This window comes from Colletotrichum higginsianum, chromosome 1 (assembly GCF_001672515.1).
Source record: "Colletotrichum higginsianum IMI 349063 chromosome 1, whole genome shotgun sequence".
Classification (NCBI taxonomy): Eukaryota; Fungi; Ascomycota; class Sordariomycetes; order Glomerellales; family Glomerellaceae; genus Colletotrichum; species Colletotrichum higginsianum.
In genome coordinates, this window is record NC_030954.1 from 5,033,901 (window position 1) to 5,059,514 (window position 25,614).

The 25,614-nt window shown below is 52.4% G+C and overlaps 9 protein-coding genes across 9 annotated transcripts; 5 read left to right on the top strand and 4 right to left on the bottom strand.

Moving 5' to 3' along the window:
* Positions 1-56: 56 nt before the first annotated feature.
* On the bottom strand, positions 57-2,137 carry CH63R_01480 (Carboxylic ester hydrolase; the record flags this gene model as incomplete). The annotated part of the gene is made up of 4 exons (XM_018296455.1): positions 57-808; positions 877-1,489; positions 1,565-1,889; positions 1,953-2,137. The coding sequence occupies 4 exons, from the start codon at positions 2,135-2,137 to the stop codon at positions 57-59; spliced, it is 1,875 nt and encodes a 624-aa protein (XP_018164817.1).
* A 476-nt stretch (positions 2,138-2,613) lies between these two features.
* On the top strand, positions 2,614-5,266 carry CH63R_01481 (ATPase; the record flags this gene model as incomplete). The annotated part of the gene is made up of 6 exons (XM_018296456.1): positions 2,614-3,717; positions 3,778-4,048; positions 4,105-4,347; positions 4,418-4,621; positions 4,703-4,975; positions 5,058-5,266. The coding sequence occupies 6 exons, from the start codon at positions 2,614-2,616 to the stop codon at positions 5,264-5,266; spliced, it is 2,304 nt and encodes a 767-aa protein (XP_018164818.1).
* Positions 5,267-6,935: 1,669 nt separating this feature from the next.
* CH63R_01482 (uncharacterized protein) lies at positions 6,936-7,624 on the top strand (the record flags this gene model as incomplete). The annotated part of the gene is made up of 3 exons (XM_018296457.1): positions 6,936-7,037; positions 7,097-7,193; positions 7,257-7,624. The coding sequence occupies 3 exons, from the start codon at positions 6,936-6,938 to the stop codon at positions 7,622-7,624; spliced, it is 567 nt and encodes a 188-aa protein (XP_018164819.1).
* Positions 7,625-10,309: 2,685 nt separating this feature from the next.
* On the bottom strand, positions 10,310-11,059 carry CH63R_01483 (uncharacterized protein; the record flags this gene model as incomplete). Its single annotated transcript, XM_018296458.1, has 1 exon — positions 10,310-11,059. The coding sequence occupies one exon, from the start codon at positions 11,057-11,059 to the stop codon at positions 10,310-10,312; it is 750 nt and encodes a 249-aa protein (XP_018164820.1).
* A 1,205-nt stretch (positions 11,060-12,264) lies between these two features.
* On the bottom strand, positions 12,265-13,892 carry CH63R_01484 (FAD binding domain-containing protein; the record flags this gene model as incomplete). The annotated part of the gene is made up of 4 exons (XM_018296459.1): positions 12,265-12,717; positions 12,792-13,159; positions 13,236-13,507; positions 13,594-13,892. 4 exons carry the CDS (start codon positions 13,890-13,892, stop codon positions 12,265-12,267), a joined length of 1,392 nt encoding a protein of 463 aa, XP_018164821.1.
* A 921-nt stretch (positions 13,893-14,813) lies between these two features.
* Positions 14,814-15,948, top strand: CH63R_01485 (NmrA-like family protein; the record flags this gene model as incomplete). The annotated part of the gene is made up of 4 exons (XM_018296460.1): positions 14,814-14,918; positions 14,983-15,215; positions 15,281-15,627; positions 15,701-15,948. The coding sequence occupies 4 exons, from the start codon at positions 14,814-14,816 to the stop codon at positions 15,946-15,948; spliced, it is 933 nt and encodes a 310-aa protein (XP_018164822.1).
* A 1,448-nt stretch (positions 15,949-17,396) lies between these two features.
* On the top strand, positions 17,397-18,647 carry CH63R_01486 (Methyltransferase domain-containing protein; the record flags this gene model as incomplete). Its single annotated transcript, XM_018296461.1, has 2 exons — positions 17,397-18,151; positions 18,233-18,647. 2 exons carry the CDS (start codon positions 17,397-17,399, stop codon positions 18,645-18,647), a joined length of 1,170 nt encoding a protein of 389 aa, XP_018164823.1.
* Positions 18,648-20,447: 1,800 nt separating this feature from the next.
* Positions 20,448-21,111, top strand: CH63R_01487 (Thioredoxin; the record flags this gene model as incomplete). The annotated part of the gene is made up of 2 exons (XM_018296462.1): positions 20,448-20,501; positions 20,659-21,111. 2 exons carry the CDS (start codon positions 20,448-20,450, stop codon positions 21,109-21,111), a joined length of 507 nt encoding a protein of 168 aa, XP_018164824.1.
* Positions 21,112-21,654: 543 nt separating this feature from the next.
* Positions 21,655-24,053, bottom strand: CH63R_01488 (Adam protease adm-b; the record flags this gene model as incomplete). The annotated part of the gene is made up of 2 exons (XM_018296463.1): positions 21,655-23,897; positions 23,990-24,053. The coding sequence occupies 2 exons, from the start codon at positions 24,051-24,053 to the stop codon at positions 21,655-21,657; spliced, it is 2,307 nt and encodes a 768-aa protein (XP_018164825.1).
* Positions 24,054-25,614: the final 1,561 nt, after the last annotated feature.

Below are 25,614 nucleotides of genomic sequence, written 5' to 3' on the forward strand. Positions count from 1 at the left end.
AAGGTGTACCTCGAAACCTCAAAGTAAAGTCGAGCATCTGCGGCTCCAGTATAACATCACCCGCGGCCACTGAAGTTCTTTCTATCCAGCGGAATGCCACGCCCAGGTGGCTGCCTGCTTCTCATGTGCACAGTCTCCGACCGTGAGAGTTCATCTCTCAGAACCACCGACCTTCCGCTAGTCGAGAGTAGCACTTTTAGCTTCCCCCCTCGCAATACCTTGAGAAGCTCGTGTAGACGGTCATCGGTGCTTCTATCGTTGAGCCAATGAAGCCCGTCTATGATGCAGAACACCGAGCCGGGCATGGTGTCCACGAGGTCGGCTATCACAGAGAGAGCCGTGTTCCAGCTGCGGATTGTTCCGTCCAGAGAACGGAAACGCTCTGTCGAGAGGTCCGACGACGATTCGAAAGCTGGCGGCAACAACTCCAACAACTGCCTTATGAGGGAGTAGACCAGGCCAACCAGCGCTTGCGCTTCCCTGCTACCGTTTCCGTCGCGCAGCCTCTCGTCTCGACGAAGCTCACAGAAGTAGGAGACTACGGGTGTCTTCACCTGGTCTGCCAAACCGACGACCCGAGCGGCCATCATGGTAACCGGGTTGTCAAAGTCGTCGCACCGCATGGGATCCCCCTCGAGCCACAACAGGTTGGGCGGCGGAGCCTTTGCCCAGTCACTGATGTGGCTGACGGTCTCCGCATCCACCATGACGGGGTTAAACGCATCATAAGGCAAACGAACCCTATCTCTGTCAAAGTAGTCCTCCAGAAACCTAGAGTTCAAGGCGACTTCTTCGGAAGTGTGTTGAACTGGACACGGAGCAAAAAGTCAGTCATCATACTTCAGAGAAAGGCCCCCGACATAGTGAATCCAATACCTTTGGCTTTTGGCTCTTCAACTGCGAAGGCTGTGGTTTTGTGCAGTCCATTGTATCTCCAACCTTGAGGTTCACGGGCGGTCTCCAGCCAACTCAGAGCCTTGTCTTCCAGCAAGTCAACAATGGTCTCGGCAAGCTGCTGGCGTTTCTCAAAGCTCCAACTACTCGAGCTGCGCCCCTGCTCACGTCTCATCGCCTCGGCATGTTGTATCATCTCCGCTTGGTGTCGTCTCTCGCCCTCGAGCCCGATGCGCACGTCTCTCGCGAGATCCTCCAGAGCCAACCGCGTAGACCGCGCCTCGGCCCTTGAGCTCTGCGCAGCCAGGTACCGGATCCGGTCCGAGATGCCCCTGATCTTCTCCATGTCGTTCTCGATGACGCTGGGCAGGTCTTCCTTGAACGAGTCGAGGAGTCTCTGACGTCTCCTCTTCATCATCCAGTCCATCACGCTCGTCAGGAAGAGGAAGATGTGGGCGTACAGGTCGGCGATGAGCTTTTGCAAGTCTTCCGTCTGAAAGAGCTCCTGGTCGGTGGCACAGTCGTTTACATGCTCGCCGATCGTGCAGAGCGCGTTGGAGAGGTCTTCCACTACTTTCTCATGGTTGGCGCTGGCCTAGAGTCGATCGCGGCGTTAGTCCGGCACTCCCCACGGGCGTCGGGAAGGTCAAGGAGCTGGTCGACAACGTACGTGGATAATCACGTTCAGAACCCCGGTGAAGATGGAGATGTACTCGTTACCGGATGGCAACACGGCCATCATCATCTTGTGTGAGTTGAGCGTACCGCAAAATCTGTGGAAGAACTTCTTGGCCTTGTTGAACCGGCCATGTTGCCGTTGTGACGACTCCCAGGCCGTCTGAACCGCCTGAACAGTCTCTTTGACGCTTTTAACCGTCGGTTGCGAAGTTGTCAGATCCAACTGCTCTGCGTCTGGGCATGACTCTCGGAAAAGCATCCACTTCTCGCGCAGGGCTGCAGTTTCTACATCGAGAGCGGCGGTCAAGAAGCCGTCACTGAAGAGCCAGTTGGTTCAGTCACTGACCCTCGAGAGAAGTGGCACAAGTTCGGCGACTGACCTGTCTTGACTTGGAGTACGAGGCTCGAAGAATCGTCGCCAAGGATCGATTGCCGTGTCTCTATCTTCCTGGCCTTCTGCCACGATGCGTGCCAACGTGTGTGCGTCGCTGCCGGGTGGATTCCGATCCTCTGCCTCGAAGCTGTAAACGCGTACGAGAAGTCTCGAATCTCCGGTGACGCTCATTGTGCTACTCTAGATGGAGGTATAAGACTGATGACCAAATCTCGAAGGGTTATATGCCTCGTCGCAGAATTAGACCATAGCTTGATTCTTTGTTCACGCCCAAGGATGGCATCGTTCACAAAGCTGACTGGCGATGCTGTCAACGCGAGGGGAACACCCTAGCTGGTTAGAACCTTATCGTCTTACGGCCGATGCTACGCGGATGTAGTCATGTCGAAAACGTCCTGGGCAGTATTGCTTCTTATTCGCTGACTGACAAGGGATTCCCGTTACCGCATCGCTAGCTGCATATGATCCCGCGCGATTTTGCCCTCCTTGTAGACAGCCGCAGGAGCGCGATGATAATCGTGTCTTTTCCCTATTGGTGGCCCTACAAGGGAAATCGGAGGGAGTAATAGCGTTTTGTGATTGCCAAAGCTTGGTCTCAATTCACTCGTCTTCCTGACAACCCCCATATCAGCATTACGTCGGCAACAATGGCAGTGCAAACGAAGGCCAATACGGTGCTCGAGGCCTCTGCCGGTGCCCCTGGGGAGACTGCCACTGCTACCGCAGACGCACAGAATGAACCCACCGGCATTACATCTCCTGATGTGACGAATTATGAGGAGCAAGAAGAACCGCAGAGAGAGGTTGCCGCTCATGGTAGCGATGTCGACCATTGTACAGAAACCAAAAGGGCCTGGATAGGGTACCGCTTGGAGTATCGCAATCGCTGGACTGGAGACTTGATCTCGGAGAGAACGTACGAAAAAGGCAACGAACCATTGGAGCAGGAGACGGGAGGGCCGATATTCGAGATGATCACGTTGTACAAAGTCTCAACGCACTCACTGGACCCAGCCGCTTCGATGCCCATCACCTCCCAGGCGTTGCCGACTCGCCACATCCGCATTTACTCAATAGCCATCATCAATGCCTTGCAGTCAGTGGTACGATACTACCCCGGTCAGGACTTTTCTGGAGAGTCCGTCGTCGTCCAGAAGCCGTATCCGGTCTTGGTCCATTACTACGACGAGCTGCAGCAATTCCGACGGGACTGTTTGGAGAAGGCCCCGCACGATCTCTGCGATCGGGAGAGAGATGCCGCCGAGCATCTCGAGGTTCTCCTCGCCTTCCTGGACGAGGAGGTCATGTGGGAAGTGAAGCAGGAGCAGGAGCGCAACCGGAGGGGGTTCGCGACGTTCGAATGGCGGTGGGTGGCATACAAACCCGGCATCACCGTCTTGGACAAGACCGACACGGGCGAGTGGCAGGCATCCGTGGTCCACTCCATATCAGGGGGCGTGTTCGAGAACCCACCCAAGGACTGGGAGGTCAAGCTGTGGTGCATGGACTATGACGGCGAGAACATCGAACGCATCTGGTCGAGTCCGGTGACGTGGTCCAAGTTCGACGGCGAACGCAGCGATTCCAAGACCGGCCGCGAAACCAAGTTCTTCGACCCTACCCTCGACGAGTCATACCTCGACGTCGACGTTGTAGTCAAGCTGGTTGAGACTGGCAAGAAGTTCTGCTCCATGGTTCAGAAACAATGCTTCCACCACAAAGGCAAGGCAGCTTGCTTCCCCTTCAACGAGGTGAGTCTCTTTTCACGTACTGCTTCACAAAAGATGGATGACTGACGCAGTTGCTCCAAGATTGAAGGATTGGCGATGGTCGATCTCGATAGCTACTACATCATGTGTCCAGATGGTATCCCGCCGATTGTCGGGACGGACGACTTGCGAAACTGGTCGACAGAATGTACTTGCGAGATTTGCCAAACTCGAAAACAGCGCCTCGACCGGAAGATTGCCCCTTTGTTCAGCACATTCGGCCATAAGGATATAGAGACTGGGTTGACCGACCATGAATCTCTCCTCTTGCCCTCGACCGTTGTGACTTATGTGTTCCGAACGCGGACATGGGGTATTTGGACCACCAACTTGCTGGAGGAAGCTTCAACGCTGACATTTATTCTCAAGAATACGTCCACGTCAAGAATCTCCACCCGCCCCAGTTCGACGATGATATGATCAGCCACCTGGTGATGAGCGAGCAGCGCCTCAAGACGCTCAAAGCGCTGTCCAAGAGCTACGCCAGGGTCAACCAGCACGGAGAAGGAATGAAAAACTCGAAATGGAGCGCAGACTTCGTCCGGGGAAAAGGAAATGGCTTGATTTTTCTTTTGCATGGCAAACCAGGGGTTGGCAAAACCTGCACAGCTGGTAAGTACGACAGCGTGTCGAATGTGATTGTTCGTTCTGCGGTCAAAAGGGAAAAAATAACGTTGGTTAGAGTGCATCGCCGAGTTCACCCGTCGCCCTCTGATGATATTGACAAGCAGCGACATCGGGACGGACCCTAAGCAAGTCGAGCACAATCTCACCTCCAACTTCAAGAGGGCGATGAGCTGGGGCGCTGTGCTACTGATCGATGAAGCAGATGTCTTCATGGAGAGGCGGACCACGTCAGATCTCACGCGCAACAGTTTAGTTGCTGGTAAGGGAGACCACCTTGGTCAACCACGTTCGATCGTCTGGTAAAGGAAGCAAAAGGCTGACTTCACGCCCAATGGTGAAGGGTTTCTGCGTGCTCTTGAGTTCTACGACGGGATTCTGTTTCTTACAACAAACCGAGTCGGGTCGTTCGACGACGCCTTCATCTCCCGCATCCACGTGCAGCTCTATTACCCCGACTTCACGGAAGATGAGCGGCAACGCGTGTGGCAAACCTTCATCGATAAGCTCAGCCGCGAGAGGGGAGACACCATGCGCATGACCATTGACGCCAAGGAGTACATCGCCTCGACCAGAAAGCAAGGGATCAACTGGAACGGCAGAGAGATCCGGAACGGTGCGTGTCCGAATTTCCCTCACACCTCTCACACCTGTGCTGTGGAGTGTGGTCGTACGCCTTGATATTGACCACCCTGCAGCGTTCCAAACAGCCGTGGCACTCGCCGAATATGACGCGGAGAAGGACAGCGAAGGGAAGATCATGGTGACGGACAACCACCTCCGGGCCGTGGTTGAGCTGTCAAAAGATTTCAAGGGATACCTGACCGACCTCCATCGGCGAGATGAAGAGAGAAGGGCCGAGGATCGATATGAGAGGTTGGCCACTTACCACGGCGACAAGCCGTGAGGCGGCCTGTTGTTGATTTGCGAAGAACAATGCCATCCAAGCGATTGTGTGGGTAATCTGGGCTGTAAACAGACAGATTCATCAGAGAGTTCTTAGGGGGGTGTTTTCAACGAACATGTAACGAACAGCTGCTGAGGAAAGCCAATAGACAAATACCTAATGTTGAATCAAAGCCCATAGAGGTGCGCTGCTAAACCGTATGTTAATGTACAATACTTATTCTGTGCTGAATCTCCTCTCTTTCAACGTCTGTACGGCGCGGGTCAGTTGAGGGGGCAGACTGAAACTTTCAACCTCTACTGTATTCTATTCAATAATACACGTGTCTAACAAAATGCTATACACGAAGGGCAAAGGGGCCCTTTGATTCACGGCCTGCGTCCGCCGCTGATGGCTGGGCAGGGATCCTGTTCATGCGAATGTCGCCTCGTCCGATCGATGCGGCCTCAAGTCCCGACATCGGGGTTGCCGCACTGCCGTTGCAGACCACTGCTGGAAATACTCCAACAGTTGGAGCAGATGTTCCGGAAAAGAGGTTAATTGTGATGTACGGGCTGCGGCATAAACTTGGTGCCTCACTTCCTAACTTCCCTAGACCACGTAATGAGGACAGCGTCTGAAATTTCGGCGTTCCCGTGGGACTTGGAGGGCAGGTGGGTAGCCAGGTCGTAATGGAAGCATTGGGAGGACAAGTAGATAATACAATTTGTCGTTGCCAGACTTAGAGTGTGACATGGTACAGGTATCATGGACGGTGGTCACGAGCAGCGACTGGGGTACGTACCCCTCACACGCAACAAGGAGTAACTCCATTCTCAATCCGCACTACTTCTAGACACTACCTGTACATCTTGCCACTGAGTCTAATACGTTCTTACTGCAGTAAAGGTCCTGGACACTGCAAAGGCCTTAGTAGGCTTTACAGATGGTGGTGATTACGATGATATCTGGCGAAAGTAAAAGATCCTTACCAGGTATTTTCTACCCACCCCAGTCTTCAGATGCCCACTGCCAGTACTTTTGGCAGCCTGCTGACCAGTAGTCAACTTCTCATCATAAGATGTACTGTAATTCTATAATTCATAAGGTTATATGCGGGGATAGACACAACAGGGATTGCTCCTACTAGCTGCTTCCCTGCTCTTGGCAAAAATAGCGCCCACTCGCACTCGCTTTCGTGGGGACACAGAGAGACAAGGACACTTTTGAGTCTAATACGTGAAACTTGTCATTCTGTTATAGGGTTCCCCCCTTGAGACGGCAATACCGCTGAAAACTCTAAGACTTTATTTAACAATCCGACGAGTCAAGCATTGCATTAGGTACAACTTAAATTCTATCTTAAAACCCAGTTTTAAACCCCGAAAAGCCGTTAAATCCTGATTGCTACACTAAAGGAATCAATTTCGACTAGGTAGCTATACTGCTTAGAGTATCAACCTATACTAATTTTGAAGTCACCGCCTGACTAGTCCAGCAATTATCTAGCAACCAGAAGTACCTATGTTTCTTGTACTACTTCGGCCTGTACCTGCAATAGTTTGCTTGTTATTACCTAGTCAAATTGCTTATTTAAGCATGAAGTCCTGGTTATATAAAGTCACAGTAGACCCTTCTGTTGTACAAAGGGTATGATCCTCATCTTACAACTCACCACAGCGTCAAAGCAATGCCTTGGAGTATCGCTCGTCTCTCTTTACTCCTAGCCTTGGTCTATCTATGTGCCAACGGCCAGGCTCGCGAAGTCATTGGCTACCGTGTAACTTCAAAGGTAGGTAATCTTCGTTACGGCATTCGCCCTTTCATCATTATTAATGTACAAACTTGCAGGGGGAGGCTGAAGCCATCAACGAACGCAATGTTCCCTCCAGGAGTGAATTATTTGATAGTAAGACGGGAAACCAAATAGGCAACGGTGTTCATCTAGGTGAGACCCTTCCAGACAAATCGCCCAACTTAATACGTGGTTGAAAACTTACCAGCCACATAGTCTCCAAGCCGGGCGGCTGGATGGAAATACCTTTCAGACCGAATTGGCATTGTGTTTTCAAGGCAGACAAAGAAAAGCTTCGGGCAGCTACTAAACTCTGGATTCCATCTAACCAATGGTGGTCAAAGGACACGGATATTCGGCAATACATCAGGCGATACGGAGATCCAGATGAGACGCTGCGCTTTTCGTACATTGATAAATGGAAAAAAGGAAAGACTTTGCAGATGGTCATTCCCACCGAGATGATAAACAAGAACACTCTGGACATCTTTGCTAAATGCTTTCCGTCAAAGGCGGAATTGATGGCATATGAAAACAAAAAGGTCTCTTGGTTGAGTTGGAAGATTATTGGACTCCCTTCATAACCTCGAGTAACAATTGAAAGCACGCAATTGGACATAAGTGTGCATTATTAGTAGTAGTAAGATAACGAACTTTAGTAGAGATTTGAATATAGAGAATATTAAGGAATATGATTCTTTTACTCATTTTTATCAGTTAAACTTGGGATGAACTAACTACAAGCTTTCTCAAACGACACCTAGACCTCCGAAGTATTGTTGCGTACGCAACCACAAAAAAGCCCAATGCGACGATCCAGGCGAATTTAATGCGTAATTTCGCCTTGTGGCAAGCATGCTCGCAAAGTATGGCGCGGTGGTTGGAAGTAGTCAGTCTAATGTAGGTAAGCCGGCAGGATTATCCAACTGATTACCGATGTCGAATCCAGTCGACGTCCGAGGCATCGCGATTGTGGAGTCATCGTCAACTCATTATGTCAACACTTCAGGTATGGCGAAACAAGTGAAATAACATCTGAAGTTGATTTGTTATTTCAGATTTTCGGGAGCTTCTAGTTTATGACGAAGTCACTGACAGGCTTGGCTTTTCAAGTTGGTTAGATAAGACGAATGGCTCAGCCACCATTGGAGGCACCGAACATTGACGACGACGCCATTTCGGAAAAGGATGAGCCATATCGAAGTCCAAAAAGCAAAACAGATATTAATTGGGCCCATAGCGGCTGGTGTATCATGTGAAGCTCGTCTATCTTGGCTAATGACTGGAGGCATCATGTTCAGCCATTCCTAGCTCAACTCGCATGTTAAGACCTCGTGACACGTTGCGCTTCAACAAGCCAGCCCCATAGCATAATGTCTCCATAGCCCATCATGAGTCCCTTAGGGGAGGAACCCATTATTCTAATTGTTGGCGATGCCTAGGCTGTTATACCTCTAAAGCTCTGGTGCAGAAGCACAATAGGCCAGTTGTCTCCTCACTCGGCTCATCCAGGCCAGGGCGTTAACTAAAGCAAGACTAACAAGAAGTCTAGCGATACAAATCGCTTAGGTAATAGCAAAAGGCTTTGTAAAACCCATGGCAGTTGCCAAGTTAACATGAGGCTGTTGTGATGGTTATGACGGAAGACAGGAAAGGAGAATTAGCTGTAGCAAATTCTAACTCGCACAACTTACAAAAGATAGTTGAACTCTTTTATAAGGAAAATGAAGCGTTCATGGGGAGGCTAAACATTCAACTAAATACAATGGAGATGTAACCTTTCGTCGCTGACCCAAACGCAGTCAGCTGCTCTTTTACAGTTTGTTGTACAAACGGTCCAATGTGATACTTGTCACATGTGTCAAGCTGATATGCCGACGTACACCCAAGCCAATACCATGGTTCAAGCTCCGGTCTTGTAGCTGACAGGTCTTACGGATGGGAGGCTAGCACTATCTGACAAGACTGAGCCAACGTTTGCTTTGGTATTCTGTCAGAGTACATCGAATGTAAGTATAGGGTAGCAAGTTTTCTACGCGAAGCAACGGTCCGGATCTTCTAAAGTGCAGCTGTGAGCAGCCAGCTTTGGATTTTGCAACGTCAACTTGAGCCACGCAGGTTACTACTGTCACACTAGTCATTCAACCAGGAATCAAGGTCGGATTAAATGATAGTAGTGTTGATTGGGCTCTAGTGTATTCGAATTCGTGGGGATAATCAACGGTTCTATTCGTTGGTGATGATCTTCCTAAGATCCAACTTCAGGTGTAAGGATTCTGGCCACCTAGTCGTACGAGACCAGGTTCATCACATGAGGAATCATGTCTAAGCGTTCAGGAGTAAAGCCAGACCACTATCACTGATATCATCATTGACCTGTTGCGTGCGTCCATGCCAATGCTGTTCCAACAAGTAGAGACAATGGGGCAAACTTTGTCCAGGAGCCCGGCCCACAGGCAGATTAATGTTCGTCAGTCGGACGGGCTGCAAGCTACGCGTTGACGACTATCTTTTTGTCACTTGTGCTCGCGATTCTCTTGCCGAAGGAAACTTCAGAACGTCGCTCCTGGCCAGGCTCGACGATGCAACTGCTAAGCTTCTACTCTAGGTGCCAAAGAACCATAGCGAGATAGACAACTAGACCGGCCACTTCTTTGATCCCAAAGAACCATCCAGACACGTTCCAGCCAACAAATGTACATTTCCTCTGATACTCAGTGGAAAGAATACGCACTGCATAGGCAATACAAGCGAGGAATCACATACAGATGCTCGGACAGCTAAAATTAACGGGAATCCTAAAGTTTTCTGTTCTTCGCCTTTTCCGGGCTAATTGCGCGTTTCCCCCGTGAGTGTTCAATTATGCTGGCAATTTCTCAAGGTTCTACGAATATTGGGCCTTCCTTGGAGCGTAGATGAGATAGTCCTTGTGGTGGTCCAGAGTCATTTCGCCCATCTCTCGGCATAACGCCTGCTCGTCTAGCATCTCTCCGCAATAATTTCGGAATTCCTAAGTACTTATTATTACTCTAGCATAGTACTAGTCTATTAGTTTACGAAAATCTTTCTATTTTATAAAGTTACCTCTAACACCTATAGATCCACTTTTTAAAGAACTCGAAACATTGCGTAGATCATTCTAGCTTCACCCTGACCTCAACCCTAGCCTTAGCTAGATGATTGTAGAGGGTAAACAAAAGCGGCAAGGTTTACCTAGCTTACCCTATCAGCTAGAGGGTGACGACCTGAAGAAGCTCCGAATGTTGGTATCATGGAATGGCTCGGGCGCCATCCACGCCCCTTGGCGTGCCTCGCGGAAACTTGTATCTTGCACCAGCATCAAAACCACCATCAATCAGCTTTCCACGCAGAGATCCATCATAAAAAGGAATCTGGTCCTCATACTCCCGGACTGGACACAATCTTCCCATGGACCTCGAACCGAGGTCTTCAAAAAGCTGTCCCAATGCACATGCCCGTGCTCTCATGAAACCCATGTACGGGCCGCCGCCGCGATAGGGCACGGTATCTGGATTCTCAGAGTCCACAACGATGACCCATGGCTCCGTGTCGAGATTGGGGCGGCGGCCGCGAACGGGCTCGGGTGCGTTGAGGAGAGAGGCTAATGAGGAATCGTCGATGACTATGAAGACGTCACGACGCACATCAGACGGCCACTTCTCGTCACCATCATCGTCCGACGGGCTCTTATGGCGAAGGAACTCATTCAGCCAACCGGTGAAAGCATTGCGAATAGAGGCGAAGTCGGTTTCGTTTAAGGCGCTTTGATCCGCAATGACGGGTAGGGCAAGTGTGCTAGGGTGTATCTCGGCAGCATCGTCACCCGTCTTGACGTATCGACGAAGATTCTCCAGTGCAGCTGTCCAGCTTTGTTTGTCGACGTCCACCGTGTACGCGGTGCGCACCACGAAGAATCCCCATTCATGGGTGAGGTTCTCAGCTAGGCCTTGAAATTGGGAGGACAGACTAGTGAGGTCTGGACTCTGTGGTTGGGCCATTGTGTATATAAGTCTGTGTTTGACCGAACCAGTAGATGGAAAGCTCAGCAGGATACAGGTAAAGTAGTTGAAGTTGAAACTGAGGATATGAAGCAGAGAAAAGAGCACGCGGGGATCGTCTTATTGTCCACTGGTGCCTAGAGTTCATTTCTTCAGATCGCTTATCCGCTGGCGGCTTCACATACCCTGGTCCTATGTACCCACACAACATTCGCCGACCAGGTACATTCAGCCGTCGTAGAGTGCTGTTATGACATCAGTCTTAAGTCACATTTCCTCTTCTCCTATTAGCTAAGTTCATGGTGAGTAGTCTGAATCGTTTTCTCCATCACTGCACAGGATAAGCTGCTAGGAGTTTTAAAAGTTTTATTCTTTTTATAAATAAGAAATAGACAGAAAGAGAGAAATAAATAAAATAGCCCTTATGATACAGATAATATACAATTAGTATTCTAGTTAGAGATATAGAAGTTATTATCCTTAAAACCTCTATCCTATACCTTTAATGCAATGTAATGCTAACTTATAATTCTAAAATTTAAAGTACTTAGGAGACATAACTAATTGCAATCCTACTTGAATCTATTGGATACTGAGGTTAGGGGTCCTTAGGATAGAGGGCTAATTGAACGATTCCCCTTTTCTGATGAGCATGGCGTAGGTGAAATAGGACCAGAAGCGTCTATTCCTCTAGAATGGAGATACAGGACGAAGGCCGGGTATTTATACCCGTCTTGAGGGCATCTACGTCTCGGGCCGAGTTTCAGGACTGACTCGAAGACACCCCCCCTTACACCCATCATGACACCTTTTCAGCCATTGCCTCGAGTGTCTATCGACACGTCAGAGGTCAAATTAATCATCGTTTTGACGGTTCTCATAACATACTTAGCATCTTAAAGGTAGGGAAACTAACGAGTGAACGATACGTTGTGTTTTTGGTCTATGAGGCTTGGTCTGCTACACTAACTCTCTTCACACCGCACCTCTCTCTAATCTGTTTCCGTACTCTATTTCAATTTCCCGATACGGCGGTATTAAGTGCCTGAAAGCGTAGAGAATCTACTAGTACAGACCTCACTTCAACCATGGTCAGTGAGAGCCTCCTCCACAACCATGAATAGCTGTCGCTCAGGGGTGGCTCGGCATAAAGGCTCTCTATCCAAACCCTCGCGGCCACGTGCCGCCTGCAGAGATGGGCGGCACTAGTAGAAGAACATTACAAGAAGCCCTGAAACAAGCGCGCCGGCACTCCAAAGCACCCAGGAATAACCCCCTGCCTGATCGACCTTCTCATCATTGAACTGAACAGCGTGCGGTCTCTTGGGGAGGTCAATCTTGTCGATTCGGGGACCCGCCAGCGAGGTCTTCAGGAACGATTTGAGGAAGAGCGCGTCCCCAAACAGGGGGACCAGATAACGAATCAGCAGGCCCGAAAAGGGGCCTTCGAGGCTGGTGAGGGACTGCATCTGCTCTCCTTGCTTCACGACGTCTCGCGCGCGGTTGTAGCGGCGCTCGTAGACTTCGACGAACGCAGCCTCGAGAGCTTCTTCGGACAGGCCCTGCGGACACTCGTCGAGTCTGCGCGAAATGGCGTTGACCAGCACTGCCGCCGACTCTATTGCGCCGTTGCCGCCCTGGGCTGTAATGGGATGTACCTGGCAACTACAGTCAACTAGCTGCAACTAAACCTAGGCATTATTGTAACTCTACGACTGGTAATTTTACCTACTTTGTGGGCGGAGTCCCCAATAGTAAAGATCCTTCGGAAATGCCATCGTAAGAAGACGTGCTCTTGCAGGGGCACTAGTGTAGCAATGTGGCGGTTGACGTAGAGGTCCCGGAAGGTCACTGTCTCAGTTATATTATCGTTGAGATGCTGGCCTGCAAAGCTAGCCTCGTCCTCAGCTGTATACCTAGGTATATTTGCGCCATTCGCAGTTGGCACAGGGCTGAATAGGAACCAGTACACCCGGTCTCCTGGCGCCGAAATGACTAGGTAGCTCCATCCCTTATAGAATACAATGTCCTGCGCGTGGTGAGGGAACGTCGCTGGCCGGGGGGAAATGCCGAAGATGCACTTTGTGCTAGCTTTGAGCTCTAGAAGTTAACTGTCAGCCGGGAGGTGGTTCCAAACTCTCCTGCCAGCAATAGGAGGGGGTTGAGTATTACGCACTCGACCCTTCGTCTGGGGAAAAGATGCCAGGGCTCATCTGGTTAGCAAGCCGCCACATCTCCTTCCGGATAGTGCTGTGGACCCCGTCGGCGCCAATTAGAAAGTCGCCAGCGTAGGTGCAGCCGTCTTGCGTCTGGACCTGCACGCCAACAGCAGTGACCTCGACACCTGTGACGCGTTTGCTGGCGAGGATCTTGTCCTTATCCTTAATATTATCGTACAAGACCTGGAGGAGGAATTGCCTATCTATAAAGATGCACGGGTAACCAGTCCTGTAAGGTCAGGGGGCTTAGCATCGGAAGCGCCGTTTCAACTTATCAAGGGGGGGGGGTCGCAACATCCCAGGGTAGTTGCATACTTCTCCTCCAGCTGCTCCGAGAGGCTAGTGGACTGTTTTCTCATGAGGGGACGGCCGTCAGCACCTCGCAAGTTTGTGTGGTTGTAAAAGTCCCCCGCCTTGTCCCGGATAGTTTCGTAGCAGCCGATCTGGTCGAGGATGCGCAGGCCGTTGGGGAGCAGGCCGATACTGGCTCCAAGCTGGGGCGCAATAGTGTCGTGGGCCTCGAGGAGAATGTAGTCAATGCCGAGTTGCTCTACCATATTGGCGAAAGATAGCCCTGCCACGCTGCCTCCCACGATAATGGCTCTGGGTCCCATGTTTGAGATGTTGCTGGTGGTTGGGGTCTTGGAAACGTTTAGTGATGGAAGAGGATGGATGTTTTGACGACGCTTGAATTTGGCTGAGCGGTCTGGTGCTGTGTCTTCCGAGCAAGGCCATCTGCCATTAAGTATGCTGTTTGCGCCAACCTATTCATACATCCCTTTGGCTCGGCCGCTTAGCAATCAGAACGATGAAAGGCCATGTTTATCCGTAACGAGTAAGTGAAGCCTGGCCTCGCCTGCTCTTCGCCTGAGTCAACGCCTTGCATGCTGCGCGTCGACAGTGATCGAGCATTTGACGAATCTTCGGGGACCTACGTAATATTGACCCGAGGGGCTGTGTATATCTCTAACCAACTACTGCGAGACTATACTTGGTCTCGGTACCTAGCCCGGAGGACGTCCGGGAAGCGGCGGCCGCGGGCCCCGAAAACCACCACTCATGACGGCCGACGCCTTTGGCTTCCACTGGCGACTGCCGCCCAGGCTTATTTGTCACTTCGCCTCCAGAACCCCGCGCCGGCCGGCGGGATGGCTTGCCCACCGCAGCCCAATTGATATTGTTGCACTCCATCCCGTCGGGCCGGTGGGTTGACTAAGTCGCAGACACTGCTGTTGTTGGTTGTTCTTCGCTAGCAACCACCCATGTTGCGACTTCTATGTATGACAAAGCACAAAGTCCTCAGGCCGAACTACACGTATAGGCAATCCCACACAGGTTCCATGTCGTCGACTATATATCGAGGAGATGGGATGCTTGGTTAAATCTTTTTTCATGCCTCAAACACATCAACAAAGTCACAGCAACGATCCTCTGACTCCTCGTCTTGTACACGTCTATCTTAACAACGCCAACTCGTTGTTTACGTCTATCTTAACAACACCAACTCGTTTCTTCTTCCAATACTCACTATCAAAATGGGTGTCGTCGCCGTGGCCGGAGGAACCGGTGGATTTGGCAAGACCGTCGTCGAACAGCTGGCTCTCAGCGGGAAGCATGACATTGTTGTTTTCAGCCGCACTGTAGGTCACAAGATTCCTTTCCCGTTCCCCTGACTAAATAGATTGCTCATCTAATGTGCAAAAGGCACCCGCCGAGCAAGCCAAGGACGGTCCCAAGTTCATCAGTGCGGACTATACCAACCTTGACTCCCTCATTAAGATCCTTGAATCTCAAAACATCGACACCGTCATCAGTACCATTGGCCTCCACAATGAGGCCACTGAAAAGGCGCAGCTCAATCTAATTGAGGCTGCTAAGCGGTCTAGCAAGACTAAACGCTTTATCCCTAGCGAATTCGGGGCTATGAACACGCCAGAGTAACTATTTTGCCTCCGCCTTGTCCACCGCTTGTATTATATATCTCTAACCAATCTCACACCAGGTTCGCCAAGATCGAGCCGTATGCCAACGTATGGCTTCGCGCTGCCGACGCCCTCAAGGCATCAGGGCTGGAGTACACCCGATTTATTAACGGCTTCTTCCTTGACTACTGGGGTATGCCTTACATTAAGACATACATGCCAATGTATAAGTTTGCATTTGATATGGAGAACCACAAAGCTTCTATCCCTGGAACAGGTAATGAGCCCCTGACTGTAACTTACACTGTTGATGTTAGCCGCTTTATTGTCCGGGCCCTTGATGATAAGGATTGGCCTGAGTTTAGCATTGTTGCTGGCTCTGATATTACTCTAAATGAGGCCCTAGCTAAGGTCGAGAAAGTCCGAGGTAAATAGTTGTGTTCCTAGACTTTGATGTCTTAATTGTATAAACATGTACTAATATGCAAATACTATTCTAGGCAAGAAGTTTAATGTAACCTATGATAGTGAGGAGAAGCTTAAGAACAACCAGTCGACTGTTCTATTAGGCTATGAAGGAGTTGCCCCTGACGAGGTCCAGTGGCTGGATTCCATGTTTGGTAGAATGATTATCGGAGGCTGGCTCTCTATGCCGAAGGAGAACAGAATCAGCGAAAAGCACCCTGACATCATTCCGCTGACTGTTGATGAGCTCCTGGCTAAGTATTGGGGTGCAAAGAGCAATTAGGTAGTTTTCAAGTTAATATTGTCCATTTTTGTATCTATACAATCCAAGTAGACAAGAAGTAGGCCGTGCCAAGGGGCAGTCCATCTATAGAAGAAGTCGTCTATATCACTGTAACGCTCACGATGAAATGGCATGTCAAAAGTTCCCCGATCTGTACGCAGTAGTAAGGGAATAGGAAGAACGTTTGAAGGTTTCAATACTTGTCGGACGCTTTGATTGGTTTAGTGAGCATCCTTTGTTTGAAAGAAGCATTCTAGTAATGCATTGAAAAGGCTGCATACATACCAAGCCTTCACTGCTGTTGCCATATTTGCAGACAGGTTCAAGCCACCTTAGCTATTCAATCAAGACGGCTAGCAGCGGTCTCAGTTGCAATAAAAAGCGTTTGCAGGGAAACCCTTCTAGAAAGCTGCTCGCTCCCACAAGCATTTACTCATGAGAACCAAGTAAAGTAAATGGGCAGAAACGGATTCAGTGTACCGATCATGCGTGATATCTGATGTAGTTACTCAAACACCTGTCATGTCATAGCAGATGGCTGTCAGGGGTCGGAACCAAAAGACGCCGAACTGCTTCCAAGACTACATACATCACTCGTAGGTTACGTGAATGTTAGCATTACTCATCACACCACATGAGTCGAAAACCTCTCAGTGTCAGGTGTGATCTCTTCAACACCTTCAAATCTAAATCAAGAGGGCCACCACCCTCCAAAGACGAACTAGGAGGCGGCGCTTGCAAACTCGCTTTTAGAAACGAAAGGTGTATAGAAGCATGCCAAAGCGAGCCTGGTGTTAGAAGCAAAAGAAGCAAAACGAGGAGAGACTGCGACACTTCATCCGCTCTGCCATTTACACCAACTGGACATGTTCCAGAATCGATCCGGCCGAGACTTACTTTCGGGGGTGGATATCCCTTTGCATCCTAGGGTGAACTTTCTCAACCTCCCACACAATAGAGTCGAGCTCGTCCTCTACATCAAACCGCTCGACGCATTCATTCAAGTACAGTCGGGATGCCTTGAGAAGCTCGACATTTGCGATGGTAACGGATATAGATCGGATTCACAGCCTGGCTTGGTTCATTCTAAAAAGATGAGATCATTTCTAAACGTGGCATCTGGCAAGCGTGGTGATTCTCGAGTGGCAAGACCCAATGATAAGGTGATACGTGAAGGTCAAAGCTGAAGGGAAAGTTGGAAGCTGAAGTGAAGGCTAAAGCTGAAATGAAGGCTAAAAAAGGTGAAGAGAAGGCTAAAGCCTGGTGTGGAGGTTGAAACTTGGGGTGAAACTGGATCGAGAGAAGGGAATCCAACCGAAATTCTCGACGGATTGCATCTTATTAACGGGGAAGTCATCTCTGTTCTTTCTCAGTCGCTATTAAAATCCTACCCGTGGTCCCTCAAGTCACCAATCTTGCTACACACCACAGCGCCCACGAAACTCAAGATGTCCACCTCTTCTCTTCCAGGCCACATCGCAGATCCTCTCAAGGAGGCCGTATCGACGCTGGCCCCCGTTGGGATGGAGTTTGCCCGAGGCCCTTCTTTCTGGTCGTCCGCGGCATCATCGTACGCCTCCGGCGAGACGTCAGAGAACGTCTCCAACGAGAGCAGCAATGGCTCTCGAGAATTGTCGCCCATCAGCACCCCGGGGGAACCAGCCGGCAACTCGGTCTTGCTCCTGCAGCGAGAGTCCCATGACAATGCCGACAGCCCCTATTGCCTCCCCGCCGACAACGAGGAGAGGATCCGGCTCGACAAGCAGCACAACTTCATCCGCGACCACATCTGCGACGGCCGTCTGGTCATGGACGAGTCTCTCCGGCTCGAGGACGGCGCGCTCGTCCTCGATCTCGGTACCGGGTCCGGTGCTTGGGCGTCCGATTTGGCGCGTATCTTGCCCGCCGGCGTCGGCATCCAAGGCTTCGATATCAGCAACCGCTTGTTCCCGCAGAACACGCCCAGCGTGAAGTACGACATCGGCAATGTGCTCGAACTGCCGGCACACCTCGACTCGCGAGTCACCCTTGCGCACCAGCGCCTCCTGATTTACGCACTTCGCCGACATGAATGGAGCCGTGCCATTGCCTCCATCAAAAACACTCTCATCCCCGGCCAGGGCATCGTCCAGCTCACCGAGGTCCTCACACCTGCAAACAACCCTGGTGCCGCGCAAGAGAAGTTTCAGGTTCTGCTCTCCTCGTAAGTTCTCGATACCCGCAAGCCATGGATGGCCTAGTCCTCGGTTGGGGGAAACCCTCATGCTTACCAGGCCTCTGGCAGCATTGGTCAAAAGCGTCAGCTTCTCCTCGACTGCGGCGAGCACCTCCCGGCTCTCCTCTCCGAGGCCGGCTTTGTCGATATCACCAAGAGAACCGTAAAGGTTCGCCTCGGCAGCGCGGGCGGGCTGAAAGGCGTGGAAGCGGCCGCATGCCGAAGCGGTGCTTTCCGCGGCATGCGCGACAGCGTCTTGCTTGACGGCGGCTACGGAGTCGTCAACGGCCCCGAAGAGTTTGACAAGCTTGTCAGCCAGGTGATGGCCGAGTGGGAAACCAACGAATGCTACGCCTTCTACTACACGATAACGGCTCGCCGTCCAGCCCTGAGCCCTACTGCGCCGCCGCCATCTTCGCTCAGCATGCCGGAAACATTCGGTCTCGCAGCGAAGAATCATAGCGTGCATCATCCGCTTTACTGATACTTTTCAGAACAACGAATGCATCTCCGCGATCTGGCCGAGCTCTCAAAACAGATTCGGCATGCCTGTGCCGAGATCAAACGTTAAACCATCATAGACCTTGACTGCCCTCCCTGCTGGAGCCTGGCCGCCCAAGGGCACATTCGAAATCTGCCAATGGTCCCGAAATCGTCAGCCAGGGGGTGTATAGCGATAAAACTACCAATGAACACTGTGCAGAAAGCTTGCGGGCGACGCTTTTCTGGAACAGGATACAGCATCTACGATGTACATACCACTGTCGCCTCAAAGTTGCGTGCAACCTCAACTTCGTCTCAACAAAAAGATGGGCCTCCGGCACTCGGGATTCTCTTTTTTGTAAACAGGTGTTTTAAAACGAAAGGAAGTCAAACAAACGGAGCCGATGAGAATAGAGAAAGAGGGTGGAGGGGAAAAGGACATGGTCGGTAGGATCAGCAAGCAAACGTAGACACGTGAATAGTACGGCAGAGTTTTAAAGCGTCACGCTTGAGAAACACGGGTGAAAGCAAGGCGAGACTACCACCCATGTGATGTCAATGGCAGGGTTTCATGGGGTAGTCCGCAGGGGGCCACAGCCATGACCTCCACGTGGCGGGTGCGAAGGTTGTTCCCGAGGAGAGCCTTAACTCTAACAGTGACCTCACGGCTCCTTACTTCCGAAGCGGTGCGGAATGAGCAAAGAAAGGATTTCTCTGATCATATTCACCAAGGTTCGTTCAGGGTAAGGTTGTTGTTGCGAGGCCCTGGATCGACGCCAGGACTCCAAAGTTTGGTACTTGACGAGACCATACCGTCGATCTGAGACGACGTTGGTCGCATCCCAAGATTGGAAGAAAGACTCCTTTCTCAGAACATTAGTACGGGTGTCATTTTTTCCCCGACACCGAAAGCCTGGACCGACACCCCGACTGTGGTCTCTCGCACTTCGCTCTCTTCGCCTCCTCCGCAAGCCGTGATAGCATCTTCCCTTCACCCGCATGTTCCGTAAAGCTTAATGTCTGACGGCTGACGTATGAGGCACATCTCGACGACAGAGGTGATTGAAAGACGAACATGCCTGTCACGTCAAGAAAGCAAAGGCTGAAGTGCTCTTGCAATAGGTCGGGAGAGGGGGGCAGACAGTTCGCACCAGATCTGACCAATCGATGCTTGGGGGCTTTTGAAGTTCAACTCGTTCGAGCCCTCGATTTGCTCAGAGAACCGTCCACTGTCTTTGAAGACAGCCTAGTAGATGGCATGGATGCTGCTGTTGAAAGCTCAGAGAAGACCACGGAGCATACATCTTAGCCTCCCCGACAGTCCCGTCATAATTATAGGCCGCGGTTAAGGATGAGAGGTGTCCAAAGACACAGGTAAACAGAGAAGTTCGATCTAGAGGTAAATGGCGTTTTATTAAGAGTTCTATGAGGGAATCTTAAGGAAACCCAGTCCGCCTTGTTTCCCCTTTAGCAAGCCGTCAAATTGTTTATTACACAGTTAAACTTGTATCAGGAGCATCGCATTGCATTTGTAGTTCCACTTTTAGCAAGTTTTGGCCATCATAATTGGCCGGACATCACCTGACTCTCATCTCGCACCTCACTGTTCTCTTCCTTCTCCAAAGCTTTACGTAATCCAGGGCTTGTCTCCTTTTTAACGCATAACCGGGGGTTTAAGTGTTTAACCCCGTTTCTGACGGGCTCCCATCCCATCACGCAATTTCAACCTAATGCTTCACATGTGCTCACTCCATCTCTAATCACTATTCACAACCATTCCGCCGTTACCAAGATCTCCAAGATGGAATGGTCCACGATTTTCCTCATAGCCTTTGCTGTCTTCATGATCGGGCGCGTAAGTAACGTAACGCCCACTCGGCCGTCAAGTCGTCCGATGTTGTTTATTATGCCTTGACGGCTCTGCTTGGCTTCAACTGATGCCACGCAAAGGGCCGGGCGCGCCGCCGTCCCCCTTTACCCTCCGGATGTTCACTGACGACTCATGGATTTAGTCGCTGTTCGCAGACCGCTCGCCCATTCCCGAGACGTCGGGCAAGGTCTACAAGGTGTCCTCTGCTGCCGAGCTGGACTCCGTCTTGGCCTCCAACAGCCACGTGGTGGTCGACTTCTACGCGGACTGGTGCCCGCCCTGCCGCGCCATCGCCCCCGTCTTCTCCGAGCTGGCCGACAAGCACGCCGCCGAGGGACGTCTGGCCTTCGCCAAGGTCAACGTCGACCACGTCAACAACGTCGCCGGCCGGTACAACGTCACCGCTATGCCGACCTTTGTCTTCTTCCGCAGCGGCAAGCCCCAGGGTGTCGAGGTGAAGGGCCTGACGCCCCGCCAGTCCGTCGTCTTCACTGGTGACGGGCTTGTCGACAGGCTGAGGGGCGCAGACAGGGCGGCTCTGCAGGCTGTGGTTCAGGCCTTGGCGGGTCCGGGGGAAGAGGCGAAGAAGGAGTAGCAAGGCACGCCTGGTCGGGAAGATGAGCCTATATCCTCTGCTGGCTGCTGCAGTATCTGCAGAGTTACACTGTTTGCTCGCTAAGAATTCCGGAGTGTTTCGTAGCTCTGAAGACGAGGTGCACAGAGCGAGAATCAGGAGCAAACTATGATTGTCGCATTACGCCTGATCAAAACGCGGAATAAATCGGTTTTGGATTTGTCGCCTAGTGATTGCCGCTCTTGCACAATCTGCCAACAACCCCTGTGTTGATGAGAAATATGACGACTAGATGAGATAGCACAGCTAAATCCCATTCAACAGGTTGATAGAAGAGATTACCAGGCTTGATGAATCTTTGATTTCAGCTCACATCTGCTTAGACTGATTGGCTTCTAAGCGGCTTCAGTTAACTAGATTAGCGTCCATCTATCACCTGCTCTCTTCAAGGTCAGGCTCGAAAACCAGAAAGGTCCACAAAGCTGGAAACAACACAAGCCGCGATCTAAGTAACCCGTGATATTTACTGCTCGTTCTACTCTATCTCGTTTCAACGTAATATTGCTATGCATATCTTACTCTCGCCGGGGGCGGGTGAGGCGGATACTGGCCCGGATACGGCGGCGGCTGCGCCGGGTGCGCCATACCGGGCAGAGGCCCCGATCCCCTCTTCATCAACGTCTTCGCTCCTTTCTTCTTCCTGCAGGATGAAATCATGCAGGATACGATGATGAGAACGATCAACCCGCCGACCCCGGCGGCGACACCGATGACCCAGTTCCGGTTCCTGTCGAACCAGTCCTGGGCACCTCCGCCACCGCCATTCCCTCCGCCGCCGCCGCCGCCGCCGCCACCGCCGCCACCGCTGCCTCCGGAGTCTGGTCTCTCACAGCTGCCGGCCAAGCACCTCCTGCCGCTGCCGCACGGCGTGCCGTCCAGGAAGTTCTGCATGGTCGTGGTCATGGAGCAGCCCACGCCGGGGACGTTGCAGGACAACTGGCAGCTGTTGCTGTCGCAGGCCTGCACCTCGGCCTGCGTCTCGTTGTACGCGTTCGTACACTGCAGGTCGCGCGAGGTGCACCGCCCAGAGGCGCACGCCAGCCCCCCGCCGTCGCCGCAGGACTGGCCGTCCGGCTCGAAGGCGTTCGTGGGACACTGGGCCGACCTGCCGTCGCAGGTCTCCTGGGGGTCGCAGGTGCCGGTGCTGCCGCGGCACACGAACCCGCTGCTGGCGACGCGGCAGGAATCCGTGCAGCAGAGGTCGTTGGTCGGGTCGCAGGCGGCGTTCTCCCGGAGCTGGCACGTCGCCGGGTCGCAGCACAAGTCCGTCCGGCAGTTCTCCTCGCCGCCGCAGTCGCACTCCTCGCTGCCCTCGACAATGCCGTTGCCGCACTCGCTCTCGTTGATGTCGGGCGCCTGGTCCGGGCTGACGAAGCAGCTGGTGTCGATGACGTCCCGCCCGATGCCCGTGCAGACGGCGCCGATGGAGCAAGGGGAGAAGTCCTGGATGTTGGTCCCCGTGACCGGGTTCATGATGTAGCGGCCGCCGGCGTCGCAGGTCGACGTGCTGAGCGAGCAGCAGTTGCCGGACCCCCGGGCGCTCGACCCCGATCCGCACTCGGACCGCGTGCAGTCGTGCGTGGCGCCGAAGTTGTGTCCGATCTCGTGGGCGATGATCTGCCACTCGGCGCGCGTCCGGACGACGACGTTGGTCGAGGCGAAGCTCTGGGCGTTCCCCCCGCCGCCGCCGCGGCCTCCCTGGGACCTCATGCCGCGGCTGCAGACGCTGCTGAGCCAGGCGATGCCGACGGCCTGCCCGGTGTTGCAGGCGCTCAGCAGGGTCCAGATGGCGTTGCCGTCGTTGAACTGGCCCCTCCAGGCCGAGAAGGTGTTGAGCCGGGAGGACAGGTCGAAGCCGGCGGTGCAGGCGACGTTCCAGGGGGTCGACGAGGTCTCGCGAGCTGGGCACGAGGCGTCGCTGATGGTCAGGTTCTGGATGACCAGGCTGATGTTGAAGGTGTCCTCGTAGACCTGGGAGGCGACGTTGATCTGGGTGATGATGTTGTCACGGGCGTCCTGGGGGGAGGAAAAGGATGATGTGTAGGTGCAGTCGGTCGCCACGCCGAGCAGGGCCACCCGCCGGGTCGAGAAGCATCCCTGGGTCGACCCTATCGTGTCGAAGGGGTCGAATGGCAGCTGGCCGATTTGACGGGCAGAGATGTCGCTCACCGCCGAGTTGTTGTAGTGGTCAGTGGCACATGAAGGTCCATCTACCGATCGCCCCAACAGATTTGCCTGAGCATAGTCGGGGACTATGTCGGAGTCTCTCCAGACTACCATGTACGGCGAGTTCCTCTGCGGAACATCCGGATCTCTCGGCATCCTGGTTTGGCGGTAGGTTGAGTCGAGGGCGACATGGTACGACTCGCCGTGCAGTCGGAAAGCTCCTTCGAGCAAGTGACGGCCGTCTCGTTTCCGGTGAGCAAGTCGAGCCCACCCAGCATTAGTCCATCTTGCTTCGCGTTCCGATTTCAACCAGGCGGAGCCTTTGTAAACAACACTCGGCGCGTGCGGCGTCTGCCGGAGAGGTTGCGAGATTCCATCTTGCTGGACATGCTGGACTTTCAGGTTTCGAGAGAGGACATCCCGGTTGGGCGCGATCTGGAACCTGATCTCCCTGGCTTCGTCGGAGAGGCTCAGGATAATGTCGCGAACGGCATCGGGGCTCGTTGCGTCGGGATTCGTCAACCACTCGATGTGCTTGACTGTATCGACTCGGCGGACCGGATTCGCAGCAAATGAATGGGCTATTTGAACCGTCAGAAAAGACAAGAATGCTCAAATCAAGCCCAGCAGCAAAACTTTAGGGCTTTTTGTCATGGGCACGCGGTTGGCTTACCTCGAGTGCGCGGCCCGAAAAGACCAAGCACGAATATCACGTAGAGAATGCGCCACACAACCATTTGACGATCTGGCTCCCGAGAGTTCTAAGCTCTTTTTGAGGCCAAGAACTTCGAACTGAGAGGGATGAACGGGAACGAGCAGATGGGAAGCCTTGCTCTTATCACGGTCTACAGAGACGTTGGTTTTTTTTTTTTTTTGCCGCGCGGGACTCTTGAGACCACACCAAGCCGCCACGATGCACTGTAAGCATGGCGTCTGCCAATACCGACGGCTGTGTTGTGCTGTGTGTGTGGGCACAATGGGGGAAAAAAGAACGGTAGACCATGTCTTGGAGAATAACCATGTTCTGACTGCTGGATTCGCGGGCTTGGCGGTTGGTTTCTAAGCAGCTCAACTCGTCATACGGTGGCTCAGCAACGAGCAGCTGGTATGATTCGTCCCGTGGGCAGAGAGATCCAAAGGCCCGAAAAAGTCCGGGGAGGGGAGGGGGGAGGTGAGGATGGACGCCTGACTATTCTCACACGAGAGGGATAGGAGGGATCCCATCTGCGCCCTCCAGCCCCTCCTGTCCACGCAAGATACCAAGCCCGCCATGACAAATGATCATTGGGTCTAGAGTCTTGGTACTGAGCAGTGAGGGGCAGCGTCGGGCAATGGCATGCAAGGGTTTTGTGGTTCCCGCATCTGCCATGACGGATGGCGGCTTGGGGGGGAGGGCGTGGCCGCGTGTATCTGCTGTGGTTCCGATCGGAAGAAAAAAGGTTCCTGACTGATGTGTGTGTATGTGTTCTCGGGCGAGTTGACGGCTTGCAAATGAACCCCCCGCATTTTTGTTTCCAGCTCCAGCATTCGCTTGTCCGCAGAACCCGGTCTTTTCTGTTCCTTTGATCAAGTAAGGCTGTGAGCCGACAGGGACACTATCGGAATTTCCATTGAGAGTGATGATTGGATCAGAGAACCACAGAGCATCTGTGATCTGTATCGTACTCCCGGATCAGACGTCGATCGACAAGCGCCCGCCGGTGTAAGCGTAATAGATGCCAGCCGAGTTGGAGGGAGCCGAAGTTTGTCGTACATCTAGAAACCCACCATCCCCTGTGGAAAATGGATATGGAATCCATGTCACCGAAACCTAAATCTGATGGGTCGGATCTGGCCGAGCTGCGCGCTGCTGACAGCCATGTCATCCAAGACGCCCGGAGATAACCACTTAAATGCATGCGGCCCCGGCAGATGCACCACCCAGAGGAGAGAGTACGCGTTCTGTTGCCAAGACCCCGTGATCGTCGTCAACGCCCAGGAAAGTGGTTGAGCTAGAAACGCCAAATGAACAACAGTCTAACCACCTGGGCCGATCCCCTGGGAATAAGCAGTTCGTGTACTCTGTCGGAAGATGCGGGAAGGCTTCGAACAGACCAAGACTTCTAGATGGCCAGTGTGCGTCGATCAGCCCAGGTCTGAAGTTGCCCACAGCCCCCTCCCCCCAGGTCACAGCTTGCGATACAGGACCCAGGACTACTGAATTGTCTTACCTTGACAGGCTATTGCAGTATTAACAATGCTCCACAGCATTGGGTTACCGATAGGATGCCATTTATGGAGATGGGTCCTTGCGCAGTC